The 16,831-nt window shown below is 41.8% G+C and overlaps 1 protein-coding gene across 1 annotated transcript in view; it reads left to right on the top strand.

The window, feature by feature from the left end:
- The window catches only part of DEPTOR (DEP domain containing MTOR interacting protein), a 79,974-nt gene that overhangs the window by 45,347 nt on the left and 17,796 nt on the right, over positions 1–16,831 (top strand). The window contains exons 6-9 of the mRNA XM_066565721.1: positions 6,038–6,223; positions 6,853–6,987; positions 10,069–10,139; positions 10,770–10,874. Coding sequence (XP_066421818.1) covers positions 6,038–6,223; positions 6,853–6,987; positions 10,069–10,139; positions 10,770–10,874 — 497 coding nt within the window. The remainder of the gene's footprint in view (positions 1–6,037; positions 6,224–6,852; positions 6,988–10,068; positions 10,140–10,769; positions 10,875–16,831) is intronic.

Raw genomic sequence — 16,831 nt, 5'->3', positions numbered from 1 at the left:
GTGGAAGCAGCTCCAGCTGTGCTCTCCTTCAGATAACCCCCGAGCCCCTGCCGGCCCCTGCAGCCTGTCAGTGTATGTCTCATCATCCTGCATTTGTTCTTGGCATGATGTTGCTCTTTTGGGGTAATATCCTGCCACTCTAGAGGTCAAAACTGATATGGTCATCTGTGACTGGCTGTATTAAGGCACAGACTATTGCAGCCAGTAATAGTGAAGGTCTAGAATGATTTCCTGCAACTATCAAACTGCATTTCACATCATTTTAATAGAAGAAACTACCTCATTAAAAAGATAAAATGTACTTTTGAATAGACTGGGGCTGCTGCCTTGTGCAAAGACTTGGAAATGTGTTGTGCACTGCTGGAAAGAGATCAGTGCTGCTTTTGTGTTTAGGTGGAGAAAAATATGACATATCCACACTGAAAAATCCATGCACTCTGCTCATGTTTATGGCCTCTTCCTCTTAACCCTAGCACAGGCACACTGTCACACAAACAAGCACACGCTTCAATGTATCCTCTGCTCTCTTGGGAAAAGCTGCTCATCTGGCTCCTCATAACTTTGATCTCCTTCCCTTGCTCCCTCAACGTGGAGCAGCCGTTCCCTGGCTCCAGCCAGGAGCCTGCTTGGTGACAGTGCTGGTTGTGGGGACGTGCAGAGCAGCTGGAGTCCCTCACTGGATGTGTCCTGCTGGGGCTGCGGCTTTCGGCTGGGAGAAAGCATTAATCACCATGGTGGAGATGTACACAGATTATCAGCGCTAAAAATCATGGGGAATTGAAGTGGTGGGAGGGATTTGGGGGAAAAGCCAGTTATGAAAATGGCCTGATTTTTCAGGCATGAGTCATACCATTTATTAAAATAGGCTTTTGTACTTTCTAAAGCTCCCTCAGTCCTATGTAATCAGTGTAAAGCTAATATTTCTATCTCTGCTGTGCATCAGCCTCCTTGAAAAAGTGGAAAAGAAAAGGTTGCTTGAGCTCTATGCAGATCCTGGGATTTTATGTCAGAATCAGAAGCTGAAAGAAGATTTGCATGGATGTTACTATTTATATTTTATGTATCTGAACAGAAACTGTGAAGCAGCCAGGAAGTAGAAGCACCAAAGCTGCAACATTAAATGCTCCCAAACAGAGGAAATCCAAAATAAATATTCTGATTTTTCTCATCTTAACAGTCACATAAATGGTGAATGACCAGCTAAAATCCTTGACAATGAAATTTGCAAACTCTGAGGATATATGAGACAGGAAACAATTAATTGAACTCTATTAATTTAATTGTCAGTACCTCAAAAGAGATTTTTTTTTTTTTTTTTTTTTATAGCTAATAGTATAACTACAAGGCAATGCATCTAGGAAAGGAGAATAAAGTCTCCACTCCTTGCTGTGGAGCTGTGCTGTGCAGGGCACAATTTATTCCCATTTTATGCTATTTGTGCAGTACAGTGCAGTAATAATGATTGGCCTGGGATGTACAAAAAGAACAATACCCAGTGAGAAAAGGGGAGTGAGGCTGTAATTGTGGGTATGCAGTTCTGATATGTGGATTTTTAGAAGTTCCAAAGAGGTCTCCAGAAGGGCTAAAAAAAGTCAGAATTTAGGGGGTAGCATTGATTTAGCTGATAAAAGATATGTTTGAGAGTTGGCTTCATCTCTTCATAAACTTCTTTGCTAAGATTTTTGACCAGATCGTGCATAACTTTCTAATGAAGGCATGACAAAATCCAGGGATTAGCAGCTAAGGTTAAGCAAACTCAGCTTTGAGTTGAAACTTTATTTTCTGTCAGGGCAAATGACTGAAGGCTTGAATAGGTTGTAAAAGGAAGAGTAAAGTGGTCAATAAATGCTTTAAAGCATGAGTAGACTAAATTTTTTGTAAGATTAAAAGATAATTGTTAAATTCTTTTTCTGGGAGAAATTTTGTGGCCTGTGTACGTGGGAGATCAGGCTGGGGGGTTATGACTCTACCTCCAAAGTTTGACATTGGTGAGTATATGTTAGTGTTGGTGCCTTTCCTTCCAGGACAGTAAATGCTCTTGTATACTTGGATGGTTTTGGAGGTTTCCAGTTGCCATATTTTTACTTTGCTCTCTTCGGTGCATTTCTTTCTGTTGCATAAGGTGCACATTGCAACATGAACATGTTGCCACCTGAACAGCCCTGAATTAAACTGGAGCAAGAAACATGAAGCCACCCCACCTTGCTCTTTGCATCATCCATAATGTAGGGGTCCTGACACTCATCAGCTGTGGCTTGGCTCTTAAAAACAACCTGAATTGGGTGCCAGTTTGCTTTTCTATGCTGCACTATGACAGGCAGTGAACTAATTCAGGAGTAGTAATCTTAATCCCTTTCTAGAACAGCAACTTTCATGAGAGATACCTGGAGCAAGAGCCTTGTCAGCTGCCACAAGTTTATCTGCTACTGGCTCTGAGTCAACATCCAGAGGTAACAACCTCTAAATTACCTTTAAAGAAGCTGCTCCTGGGCAAGTCTGTGCAACCCTCTCAGCATTGTGCCATTGGTTTGGAAATTGGTCACTCCCCCTTTTCTCTGCTGCTGGCAGCACAGTGTGGGCTGCTGAAGCAGTTGGGCTGAGCAGCCGTGACTGCACCTGTACCTCTCACCCAGCAGCTGCCAGTGCAACAAACCCAACCTCTATGTGTGCTCTGCATCCAACAGTCCCAGAACTCTGATTTGGGCATGTTTCACTTCTCCTCTTGCTTAAAGCCAGCCACTGCACCTGAGGAGTGCTTTCAGAGGCAGCCAGCACACACATCTGCCTCCCCCTCCTCAACTTCTTCCTTCTGATCCATGGTGTGGAAATTCCTTTTTCCACACCTTTCCATATACACTCATCCTTAGGCAGAGTCACAGCCTGGACATTTAATCACAAATCATGAATAACTCAGATGATTTAACAAAAAAAGAAAGCCCCATGAGACACAGTAATAATTTTGGTGACTTTATTTGAGGATGTATGCACAAGGAGACAGTCTGAGCCATATTGCTCCTATTTATATTTTTAGCTTATTTTTAAATATGTAAAAAATTTCATGATGTTAGAAGCACATGATATGTGAACTATCCTTAGAAATGAGGAGGTTAAAATATGAAAGTCAAGAAGCACACCAAATTCTATACTGATGCTACATGTCCTAAGCATTTTGGCTAGAAATCCTTTGTTGTATAAATCATATAAAAATCTTCTCCAACACACAGTCATTGGACTTAGCTTTTCCACTTGCACTCATCTATTGTATAAAAATTTTCCCTTATATGCACTGAAATAATTACAGCAGAGATTAATTACTTCAGTGGAAAACCTAAGCCTTGCTAGTTTAATTATATAAATATTACAATATTTAATTCAAAACAAGTATTGTTATTCTAAGATGTGTTCAGTATCATGGCATAAAAAGGTTTACATTATCTAGTTTCATGGTCAGTAATTCTTGAATTTCAGAGTGCTTACAATGTCTGCAGCACGAGTGTGTGTTTATCTCTGATTATCATAATTTCTGAGTACTGTCAGAGCACTTCAGTTAATGATACAAACAACAGAATAACTTTCGTTAAAAACGGTGGTGTCATAATATTTAACCTGACTCAGAAACCCTTCTGATATTTCTTACATTGTGAGTGGTTGGCCACAGCAGCCCTATTTCCAAGGAAGCATTTGTGGAGTCCTCTTTCATTTAAGATTATGAATCACAATAGTGCTGAATAAGTAAAGCTTGCCTTTTTAAGACTGAGTTTGAGATGGCCTCAAAATTTTTTTTTTTGTCTTTAAATTAGGTTATTCTAATCATGTGGTAAGATATTGAAGATATTGCTACTTTTACTTATTATGTTAGTGATCTTAAAATGAAACTGGTAGCTGCAAACACCTACGCACTAACTCTGCCTCTGATAGCAAATCCTTTGGGAGATGTAGGCAGATTGCCAGATTTCTCCTCCTCTACTTCCGTTCTTCAAAAATAGTGATTGTTAGTAAGTGCTGTTTAATAGTATTGCATATGACATGTATCCAAAATGGGGAGCACAGCAGCAGTGTGTGCTTGCAATAATTAATGTGTCAGAACACTGTTAGGAGGTACTTGTGGTGCTAAATTTGACTTAACAAAGCCAATTTGCATCCCTGAGGACCCAACAGATTCAGCATCAAAAGGGAGCAGACAAAAGCCAAGTGGCACTGGCTCTTCCAAAGATCTTTGACAGAGCCAGGCAATCTAAGGGATGCCTTACAGCCTATGCCATGCGACTGGGGCAGTGGCCTGTGTGGCAGCTTGGGCACCAGCATGTGCAGTTCAGAAAGTTCTTGTGTGCTGATTATTCCTTGTCCCAAAGGTAGAAGTCCATTTGTACAGGCAGTGGTCTCTCTGAGAGTGACCCAGGCAGGCAAGGGACACGCTTCTTTGCAAGATGGTCTGACCTCATATGGCCGTTTCTGCATCCACATAGAAGACAGTGCCCTGAGGACCATATCTAGGACTGGCATCTTCCTTATTGTCTGGGTGATTTGACATCCCTGGAGGTGACTGGATTGGACTCTTTCCTCTTGGAGCTCACAAACATCAAATGGCTTACCAGCAGTTTATGTGTAAATACAGCCTATTTTGGAAGATTGTCATGTGTGGTGTAGTTCTGTAGTTCCATGGAGAGTAACCTGATACATAGGGAGTGTTCAGAAGGGATGAGAGCAAGGAAGACTGTGTTGGGGATGTGAATGAAAGGAAAGCAGCCAGCAGGGCTCCAGGCTCTGGTTCCTGTGTAGAACCTTGGACTCTGCTGGTTTTTGGACCCCATGTATTGGGCAGAGCAAAGAGAAAGGCAAAAGTTCTGTGTCTGCAGTAGAAGGCCAAGTGACTGAGACAAGTAATCATAGACTTGACTGACCTCAGTGCACACCTGTGTTGTTCTTTACACTTTAAACATAAATATCTACAGCCCACCAGTTCTTACAATTCAGTATTGCAAGAAATGCAATTTATAAACAAGGAAAATCCAGAATCTGGATTCTTCATTGAAAAGGTCAACTGTGGGAAATTATTTCTGCAGAATGTGATCACAGAAGCTGGGTAAAAATGGAGAAAAATGCTGCCAAACACCTACTGCAGCTATTTTACATGCAGAGTACTCTGGAGAGATTTCCTGCAATCAAGACCTGCAGGAGTCAAAGCACTTTCAGGACCTGGCACAGAGCTCCATCCAACTACTGCATTTTTCATCACAGCATTGGTGGCAGTGAAGACGTAGATGTTTTAGTGATGTTGCACTCTGAGAGTAGGCTTGGTGCTCCTGCTCTGACACCAGCAGCCTGGGGTTTGCTCTCTGTGTCAATACAGGTTGCAATTAAGATTTTTCTTTATTATGTAAGAAATGACTTTTGGCCAGGTGCCTGTTCCCAAACCTTGTGTATCCGTGCGAAGGGGGGAAGTGGCCTGCAGGAAATGTCTGGGACACAGTGTCTGTGGTGAACAAGACAGAGGAAATACACAGGTCTTGATTCTTTGCTGCCCTGTAGCTCTGGACAAGGTAGTTGGACAGATCTCCGGGGTCTGCCCTAGACTGATTAATTTACACAAAACTTGACATAAATGAATTTACTGATGAATTTACACAAAACTTGTTGTAAGGAGCTGAGTCTGGTCTGTGGGGCCAGCAGCAGCAAGGCTTACAGAGGAATCATGCACAGAGATGGGCCATTACGCAACCTGTCCCAGAGAGGTACTTTTATTTCCACTGGGCAATAAGAAGTACATATCATTAATCAAAGTAATGTAAAAGATTCTTCTCAGCATTTGCCACTACAATTCCTAGTTTGCTATTGCTGCTGTAAAGGGTGTATATTGAAGCCACCTGTGTGAAGTTGGCCACCTTCCTTCTCTTTCTGAGGCTGCACAGGGGAAGAGGAGAGCTCTGAGCATTGCATCCTTACAACAAGGTCTCTAGTGCACAAATTGCACATGGGTAGGCTTGGATTTCTTTCTATGCCTACCAGGCATAGACTTTGTATCCATCTTTTTCCCTAGTGTCCAACAAGCACCATTTTATGGACAGCAACTTGCTCTACCAGTGCAGAATGAATTTCCGCCGGCGGCGGCGATTAATGGAGCTCCTCACTGAGAAATCTCGCCTGATGCCAGAGAGCCATGACAGCCCTTTTTGCCTGCGCAAGCAGAACCATGACAACAGGAAACACACCAGTTTTCTCTCAGGTGACTCATTAATTATACTGCTGCCGGTAGAGTGACTCCATGGAGTATTAAAAAATTGGTTTTGGACAAAGGGTTTCAGTGTTAAAAAAAAAGCAGGGCTGAGTATTATATGTCCCTGTTCTTAGGGATTGTCCATTCACTCATTTTACCAAACCTACAGCTCCCTGGGGTGCATCTGTATCAACAGCATTTCAGATGCTGATCAAAATTTGGGGTCCGTGTTCAAACTGAACTGGTTAAAGTCCCCCAGACTCAAAATAATTTGTCATACATTCTATGGGGAGTTTTCAAGAATATTAAAAGTGAGGGGAAGGAGCCCTGCAGCATATGTGTACAGTAATATTTAGTAAGAACTGAAAGAATGGAAAGGAAAACTGGAAAAATGTAGTTCCCTATATTGGAATGCCTCTTAGAAGACACTGCAATGGGAACAGTTCAGCCATACTGTTAGTTACAGCATTACTCTCATGCAGTGACTTCTAACAATGTAGGACACACTAACTCCTTCCCAGTGTTGTCAGTGTAAGCATGGCTTGTTGCTGTTTTGTTTTTTTTTTTAAAGAAACAGGGAAATGGCCTAATAACTGCTACTATCTCCCTTTCTCTCTGTGTTTTCTCTCTGCTTGCAGTGAGTCCCACCAAGGAGATAAAGATCGTGTCGGCAGTGCGGAGGAGCAGCATGAGCAGCTGTGGCAGCAGTGGATACTTCAGCAGCAGCCCCACGCTCAGCAGCAGTCCCCCTGTGCTCTGCAACCCCAAATCTGGTGAGCACCAGCATGGTTTACCATGCACAGCAGCCAGGGTGCAGACATCTCTATAGGGAGAAGGTGACATGAAGAATGCCTATCGTCACGCCTAAGCCTCTGTTTCCAAGAATACATTAAAAATTCACAGTGTCACAGGTTTTGTAGGCCAGAGGGAACTATTATCATCTTCTAGCCTGAAGTCCTGTTGAACACAAGCCAGACGTCTGCCTCCAGTAATCTCTGTCAAGTCCATAATTGTGGTTTGAGCTGCAGTTTATCTCTTAGGACTACGTGCAGTCAGAGGCCTAGATTTGCCTCTTCACTGCCAAGCTCTGAACCAGTTCAAATCTCCTAGAGACATTCCTTTGGTGCAAGTCAGAGGAGAGTTTAACTATCCAGTGACTGCTTGAGCTGCTATGGAATAACACCCCTCAGAAAACAGCAGGCTCTAAAAAAAACTGAGGCAGCATTGTTTCAGCCTGTCAGAGACAATTTGAACATTTTAATTTGTTTCAAGTCTTACACTCATCTGTTTCAGAAGGTAGAAATAGTATTGAAGCTTATTTTCCTTTTGAAAGGATTTCCTATCCCACGCCGGAAGGTTAAACACACCCATTCTTCCACAGTTCACTTAAAATTGTTTCTTACTGTACATCTGGGAAGGGAAAAACAGACCAAGATAGATATTGTTTCAGCTTCTCTGTTTCCCTCAGAAATAGCCCTGAATATCAAACAGGGTTGCTGCTGCCCTTTTAGCTCCTTATTTTTTCAAATTCACCAAGTCCCTGCCAGTGGTGCGGGGAGTACTGTACAGCGGGGTAAGGCTTCAGTGGATATGTGTAATCTTTGCTTTCCGAGGGATGCTGGCATTTGAAGTGATTACAGGAGAGTGCCTCAAGCACGAGGTGAATGCTGTTCAAAACATCGACCATTTACTCTGGAGATGAGTGAACTAAAGTGCATTTCATTCCTGCTGAGCAGAGTGGCCATCAGAAAGGGAAGGATATTTTCCCCTCTCTTTCCTTTTAGCACATTTCCTTCCCTCTGCTTAAGCTCTGCTGGGAATTCAGTATGAAGCTCTGAACTAAAATAATTGGAAGGACTCAGTAGGATAACCCCTCCAGCAGACCTGCTGCCCAGCAGAGGAGATGCTGTCAGTTCTAGTGGCCATTGCATCCTTGGAATGTGTTATTGTTGGGTGCTCAGCACCACCTTCCAGTATGCTCACCCCTTCATGCAAGGGGCTTGCCCCTAGAGAAAGGGTGCTACAGTATCATATTTTGGCAGAATATCTCTCAGGTATAATTTGCAGAAATGTTCTGGTAGCTTTTGTATGGGGAGCTCTTTTTCCCCAGTACATTAATTACATCCTGGAAAATTTTCTGGGACAGATAAAATAGCATTCATGTGCTACCCATAAATGTTTGTGTTATCTAAAGTATGCCAACAATTCTGTTCATTTATGGTTCTGATTTTATATGAAGTGTCAGCCCATGAGTAGTGAGAACAAGTTTATTTTAATGCAGCTGATTACACAATACTGGAAGAAAAAGAATAGGATGACGTTGCCCTTGCATGATTTTTTAGAAGAAACTTTCCCCTAGGACTAGTTTTCAAACTGTGAATAGCTTTAACAGAAAGAAGACAGCAGTGGGCTTATAAACAGACTGATTTTTAAGAATTAGAGAATTACTGACAATGTAGGGCTATTTCTCCCAGAGCACAAGTACAGATCCACACATCAGCTTGCACAGGTTAATATAAAGCTGTCAGATGTAAATGTTACAAGTAATTCTTAATCCTCTGCTCACTATAAGGAGATTTTGTTCACAAATAGCTTCCTGCTAACCAGACCCAGAGTGTGTTACTGAACTACATGCTGATAAACACAAGGCAGAGGTGTATTTGTTGTCAGACGAGCTTGCTTGCAGGCAAGCACTTAAAAAACCCAGGTCATGACTTGACCAATCATGTAGAAAAACAATCATCAAAAAAAAAAATTCCAGAGGTATAATGAAGAGAGACACATAAAAGAGCCGTATGTGGATGATTTATCAGATTCTGACTTGTCAAATGAGTACAATCATTCAGTTTTTTCACATTGACCAGACATGCTCTGCAAAGTGCAGCACTGGGTAAATGACAGTTCATCAAAATGCATGGGAAGGTTAAAAAAAACCCCAAAGATATTGGTTTGTCTGCTAGAATTCTCCCTGCTCCCATGAATGTCATTAAGAAACTCAAGAACATCTTCAAATACCATCTGTGAGAAATTTTGTCTCCCACTTGTGACTGAAAAGACAGACACTGTCAAAATTATTTATCACTAAAAGAAAAACAGCCATAATATTAAGGGTGAAGCAGGCAAATGGAGGGAACAGAATATGTCTTTATGTTGTACTTTGTCTTTGAAACATTTATGGACAGATAAGAAGTGGTACACAGGATGGTATTGATTTGATCTGGCAGAACTTCAAATTTAATTTGTTTGGAGGAAAATTATGCCATTACATGGGAAGGCAATGGGGACCTGCAGAAACTTACTGGTATTTCCTGTCATTTAAAATCCCAGACACCTGTAGGTTACCTTGTCTGTCCCTGGATAAGATGGGAGTAGTAGGTCTGTGCCTACAGTTGCAGAAGTCTCTTGAGATAATTCCTCACTCAAGCAGGATTTTCCTGCTATTCAATTCTGTGATTCAAACCCAACTCAGATGAAATAGCAGAGAGCACCTAACAAGCACACAGTGAGCTGTGAAGGAAAGCTGTTCTGTGCCAGGAAGGTGGGTCACTTGTTTCAACACTGGACACAGGAAAAGCCACTTCTGAGTTTTGTGATAGTGTTTAGGGGATTCTGATTGCAGACAACAAAGTCTGTTGGCTAAATGCCCCAGTTTTCCAAAGTTCTCAGCATTTATACTCAGTGTTATTCTGTGGGCTTTTCCTTGGTTCTTTTACTGCTTTCAAGCAAGCCAGCAAGAATGGAAAGCATGTATGGGAAGTGGGGCCAAAAAGATGTATCCCAACAATGTATCTGATTTATTAGGAGAAATTCCAGAGGAGTGTTTTTATTGAATATTCATTTCTGTACCTCCACAGTATTAAAGAGACCTGTGACTGCTGATGAGCTCTTGATGCCTGGAGCCCCATATGTTAGAAAAACTTTTACGGTACGTCTCCAGTGTTTTTCTTTATTTTCTGCATGTTATATGCATATGGGCAATTCAAACGGACATTTTCTGGTGGGATAATTAGAGCTTATTTGTATTTGCTGAGATTTATACTTCAAAATCCCAAACTCCATTATCAGTACTTCCACAAATTTCAGGTCTGATTCAGCACTTGTTTGTTCTGTCTTTATTCCAGTGTGATACATAAAAGGGGTGTAAAATTGCATAAAGCCAGTAAGATTTGTATTACACAAACTCATCTGGACTTGGTGTTCCTGCTCTGCAGAACTGGATCACCTACCCAAACCGAACTTTTCTAGCAGGGTCTTTCTACATGATGGGACAGAAAATTTGACTAACATAAATTTTTGGAGCCCTTCTTTAAAAACATTCCTGAACCTAGTCATTGGGAGCATTGCTTTTACAGTCTCCTAGTTCAACAAAGAAACTTCATTAAAAGCAAGAGGAATCACTCGGGTAGAGCCTTTCCTATGAGTGACATAGCAGCCTGTACTCTACTATGTGTTGGAAGTACAGAGATGTTGAAATGACATCTTGGACCATTTAGAAGTTGCCCCCTTGAATTTCATGGAGCTGCTTGAAAGTGATGATGTCCTTTCTTCTTTCCAGATCGTTGGTGATGCCGTGGGCTGGGGCTTTGTGGTGCGGGGCAGCAAACCCTGCCACATCCAGGCTGTGGACCCCAGTGGGCCAGCGGCTGCGGCTGGGATGAAGGTGGGTTCTCAAAATGGGATGATTTCCCAGGGAAATTTGTGCTGCTCAGTGAAGGTCTTGGGCTGCCTGTATTAGGGGAGGGAGAGGTGCTTTTGAATGCCTTTGTCTCAGTTTCAGGCATTTCTGCACGGTGAGTTCTGTTGTCTTTAAACCCCCTCCTGTTTATTTTCTCCTGTCCTTGAGATTCTTGAAGTCTCTTTTTCACATGAGACTCAATTATCCTTTCCAAGTTGTTCTCTTGAACTTTTCCCTTTTTGAGGTGGGTTTTCATTCATGTGGTTGTCAGGTTTTGGTGGTGGTGGTGCTATTTTTTGATGGATTTTTTTTTTAATTGCAATGTTTTTTCAACTCTGCAAAATTTTAGCTTCCCTCTTTACAATTTATGTGACTGTTGTTATGCACCTTCTGGAATTTGCCTTTATAGGAACAGGCAAAGTCAGACATACCTAGTAAAAGTAAAGCTAGCATAGCCTATTGTTCAGTGAAAAGCAGTTAAGATTCAAGACAATTTGGAAAGAACAATGGATAATACTTTCATAAAGAGCCGAAATAGCTTCATAAGTGATTTAAGAATCAATAAATACACATTCCACTTTTAGCTTTTGCACTGTAATGCAGAGCCCATTGACTTACCTGCGGGCTTGGATCACATCCTGCATATATCTGTGAATTAATCTCTGCCTTGTACAAAGAGAAAAATAAAGGCCAAGTATTATGTTAAGTACAGATAAAAGCAAGAAAATTAAGTTAGCTGCTACACCTGCTCCAATGGCCAGAAAGATTAAACTACCCATTTATGCCATGCTTTATTTTATAGCAGCAACACAGATGAAGGTTTCAGGTGTATTCCTCATGTACCCCACTTTGCCATGAATTTTGTCCAGCCTTCTAATTCATCTCTCATTCCCATCACACTCACCCCAGTTGCCTCTCACCTGTCTATTCACACCCACCAAGCTGGAGGCCACAGCTCCAGGGATGCACATCCTGCCTGCTGCATGGTGCCAGCCCTGCCGTGGGACCCTCCTTAGCAAGTGCAGGACAGGGGTTTCTGCTCTCTGGCTGCTGATTCTTTATTTCAATGGAACTTTCAAGAACATACTGTCTTTGAAACTTTTTTTTAGAACAGGTAGGCAAAACCCCTGGGACAGGGAATGGCAGCTGCAGAGCTTGTTGGTACATGCAGCACCCAGACACATCCTGCTGGCAAAGAGGCTTGAGTTCCGAGTGAGCTGGAAGTTTTTTAATATGTTTTATACAACACCTAAATATAAAATACAGTTACATTTTTTATATGAAGAGTGTTATTTTCAAATAATGATCCTGCCTAAAATGTAAAGGGCCTAAATTTAAAAATAATTTATTAATTCATGTGTATATTCTAGATCCTGAACTTGGGAGCTTAGTATTTTACAGCAGCTTTTATTCTTGAATATAGAAACTAGCAGTACAGTGGAGCAATTCTGAAACCTGAGTTGTAAAAGCAACACTGTGGTGTCATATGTGTAATCCCATGGGGTTGCAGAGGTCTACCTGAACCATTCAAGATTGAAGAACACAAATAGTTCACTGTCCTGAGAGGAACAAGTAGTGTTGTAAAACTGGGATATATTGCCTTGATTTTACGCAAGGACAGATCTGATTGTTTTCAAAGCTGTTATCTTTACATGAAATGGTTTTTCAGAGCAGAATTGCACATAAAAATTTATAGCTGTATATGAGATGAGCTCCTCTTTAGACACAAAAATTGTTGCCCCATTTTTGGAAATGCTGAATACCTTTAGCCTAGTGAAGAGATGGTGTTTTTCTTTGAAAATAAAGGCTTTTGTCAGATGTTCCCATAGCAATAAGTATGTAAATCATAGTGCAGTATCTGAAATTTTAAAAAAATCTATGTCACTTAATCCATCTGTTTACAGAACTCCTCAATCTGTCAAATTTAAAGAAATCAAATGACAGGCTTTAGATGACAGCTCCTTGAAATTAAACATTTCCCTGTGTGGAAGCTGCAGGAAGGGCACTTTGAAAACAGGCTGGGCATAGTAACTTCTGGTGGGCTGGTGCAAGAGGCTTTTGTCTGCAAGAAGAGTGCTGCACCAAAGAAGCACTAACAAGGAAAGTTGGCTATGATGAAAAGGGCAAGAATTTGAAGAAGAGCCAAGCCTTGGCGTTGCAGTTTGTAGAAAAGTTCTTGGCAGTAGCAGCAGGGATTTTCCTCCTAGGGAGATGTATCCACTGTAATTGTTTTTAGAACGTCTTTATTTGTAAAGCTTGTGATTTTGCACTTGCCTGCTTCGGAGAGCACTATTTTCCTGTCTTTGCATTATGCTGGACATAGTGTTGAGAGAGGACTGCTGCCCATGGTGCCATTGTAGGACCTTGGTTTGTGCATTTAAAATTCTACCATGTGTCACAGAAAGCAGTAAACATTGCAGGCTCAACCTGCCTGCTGCACTTAGTGGTGGCTTGCTTTCAGTTTGAGCTTGTCTGGGCTCTTGGCCTGCTCTGAAGTGCTGTGAGTTGGGAGTCTGAGCAGAAAGCTCAGTGAGCTGGGGACAGAGCTCTGGCTGCCAGCAGTGGCTGTGCCTGGGCATGGCACTGGGACACCTGGGCTCTGTCACACACGTGCACCTCAGCGTGGCACCACTTGCCATCTCCTTATGTGTGACATCCTCTTCTGGGGGAATTTTAAGACAATTTATTTCTGACAAAATCCTTACCAGCATGATCTGCTGAAGATGTGTGAGAGGCTATAAGCTTTAGGATTTGGTACCTGTTCTGGGGCTGGTAAATAGGTTTACCACCCACAGTCTGAAATTTCAGGTGTGAAGCTGAGAAAATAATTCAATAAATATCTAGTCAATTAGCTTTATTAAAGTATTTTTGGACCCGGTTTGCTGAAGTATGTTTGCTGTGACAGTGTTGTGAGGAGAGTGGTTGCTGCAAGTGCATTAACTAGTGGGAGCTGGAGGTGACACAAGGCTATGAAAGGAGTCAGTGTTGTGGTGCATTCTTCTAAGTTATTTGCAGCTCTGTTTAGCCGTCTGCTGTCATCAGCAGTGCAGACAGGAGCAGCAGGATTTTGAAGTTCCCAAGTTGCTTTAATATTCATTATTGACTGGCTGAAAAATTCTGTTCTCTGCAGATGACACTGCTAAATACTGCCAGCTATTGTCAGTAAAACTCTTTTTCTCTTTTTTTAGTGATTTATTCTCTAAGTTCATTTCTGCTTTTAAGGTGCAAGTATTATTTGAAAAGTTACAACTTGACTTCAAACTAGTGACTTAAATTATCCATCACATTGTTATTTAGTGTGACATAACTGCAACAGAGTGTGATGGAACAAGCAGACCTAGCTAAGTATGAGGCTTGTGAGAGAGACAAATTAATCACTCATTTTCCTGATCATCTGTTCTTACCACTGGCTGGAGAAATCAGTGCCCTACTCAAACTGTTAATAGAAAGCTGTCTGATGCCTTAAACTGATTCTTAGCAAATTACTATTTATAGCTGTGACACCTAAGGTCCTCAAATCATACAAATTGCCAGTGGCTGTTTAAGCTTTTCAAGCCTAGTTCTTCTTCATTTCAGCAGCAGGGAGTTTGAAGGACCACATGTTGTCACTGGTACCACACCTTCTGTTTGGATCTCAGCTTGGGAACTGTAATGTGCAGCCAGGACCCTTTCAGAATGGTTCTGCTCTCCTGATCTCTAAAAGCTGGCACAGGGAGGAGATCAGCTTTATACATTTTCTGCCTGTGCATTTGTTGTCTTCATTCACAAATGATTATTTCAGGTCCAGTTTCTCAAATGATTTCACTAGCAGAATAAGAACCAACCCTCAAGTGTAATTGAGTTGCCACTGTGTCAAGAAGCCAATGGATGTCACTTCATCAGGGTCATCAAGCCCATTTCATGCAGTCAAAGGACATCTGTACTATCTGATTGCTCCAAAGGATTCAAGTACTGCCACAAGAACAGCATGGAAGACTAAAAGGCACACATTATAAGTGTCCAGCAGGGTGAAAACCAGCCCAAAACCATGTGATGTCAGAGGACTTGCCAATGCCTTATATTCCTGCAATTGGAAGAAATTTGAACAGTGAGATTCTCATGAAGTTGAATGTACTTCAAGCTACAGAGAAACACAAAACTCGTTAGATGGTCCTTGCCAACCTGACCTCAAACATGAGGATTGCATAACTGTTTGGCAAGCAAGATAAATCAGTCTAAAAATCCTAAAAAAAAACCCTTCCCCCAGGAAAAAAAGTATCCCAAGTCCAATTTCCAGCTTTTACAGGATAGTGGGAAAGAGATATGTTGGATATTGTAGGTGAGAAACTTCTTCATGACTCTTAAAGGCACCCTAGAGGGAGCTTGAAAGCTGGGATTTATATTGTATCAATAAGGCACAAGGTACATGCCTCCATTTAACCCTCTCTGTGAAGCTGAGGAAAGAGAAGATACCTCAGTGTTTGATGCTGGGACTCTAGCCCTTCAAAGCACTCCAGGGATGCTTCAGTGCTAATTGAAGCTATCTGAAGGGTACTTTCATTTTTTCATGGAATTGAGCTTTAAATGAGAAGATGGAGTAGGCGTGGATAAATATTTATGCTGTGCACTAGCATATGGTGTTGAAGCAGATGCAATTCAGTCTTAGAATTCTTATACTAACATGTTACTGATTGTAGAAAGGCATAAATTACACGAGTTGCCATCTGTTTTCAATTACAGCATGAAAACACTGAGGCAGGTTGGGATTTTCCTTTAGCTGTGTTATCGGCTTGCTGCCGAATTCGATAATTACATTAGAGTGAGTTGAGAATGGATGTATTTGGTAATGTGAACACTCAGAAGAAGTTGCTGACAAACTGCTTTCATAGCTTGTCCATAAATAGAGAAGCAGCAGAGCTAAACATGCACTAGCACTACTCACAATGAATGCCACTGCTGTAGGGCTTGAATATAAATGTATATATAAGTTTCAAACACATGTCTGTAAGTGCTTCATTTTCTGATAGTATTTATTTATAAACTATGGTATAATGGTCCATTCTCCTCTACAGAATTGTGGAAGCTGTATTTAAGCACCTATGACTTTAGAAAAATCTAATTTTAAGAAAATTTGATTTTTTACCACAAAATCAGTCTGGTTTTGCAAAACCAAAGAAAATTGAAAGATGTTTTGACTCTGTCTTTCACTTTATGCAGCAGTAACCAGGACCTCAGATTTTATCTGCTATTATCCATCACAGAGATTGGAGAGTGAACCGAGTCAGGTAGCATTAGCCTCAAATATCATTGAGATCATGCTTGAGAAGAGCGGTTGTTACATTACATAGTATCAAAGAATGGGTCATGCTGGAAGGTACCACAGTGGGTCACCTGGTGTAATCTCCCATCTCAAGCAGGCTCATCCTAGAGCACACTGCACAGGACTGGGCCCATCCAGTAAGGGGGATTCCACAGCCTCCCTGGTCAATCCGTTCCAGTGCATGATCGCTACACAGTAAAGTCCTTCCTTGTGTTCAAGTAGACCTTTCTGTGCTTCAGTTTTTGCCTCTTGTCCTGTTGCTTGGAACCACTGGTGAGAGCCTGGCCCATCCTCTTGGTACCCACCATTTAGCTAGACATTAATGAGCTTCATCAGTCATCTCTTCTTGAGGCTTAGGCTCAGCTCCTTCAACGTTTCATTGCAAGATTCTCCAGACCCTTGACTGACTTTGTAGCCCTCCACTGGACCCACTCCAGGAGTTCCACGTCTGTCTTGTACTGAGGAGCCCAGAACTGGACACAGCCCTCCAGATGTGCCTCACTGGGGCAGAGTAAAGAGGCAGGATCACTTCCCTTGACCTGCTGCCAATGCATTTCCTAATGAACCCCAGGATACCACTGGCCTTCTTGGCCACAAGGACATGCTGCTGGCTCATGGACAGTTTGTTATCCACCAGGACCCC

This window comes from Molothrus aeneus, chromosome 1 (assembly GCF_037042795.1).
Source record: "Molothrus aeneus isolate 106 chromosome 1, BPBGC_Maene_1.0, whole genome shotgun sequence".
In the NCBI taxonomy this organism is placed as follows: Eukaryota; Metazoa; Chordata; class Aves; order Passeriformes; family Icteridae; genus Molothrus; species Molothrus aeneus.
The sequence above is the reverse complement of the archived record's forward strand: the minus strand, read 5'-3'. Positions and strand labels throughout refer to the sequence as shown.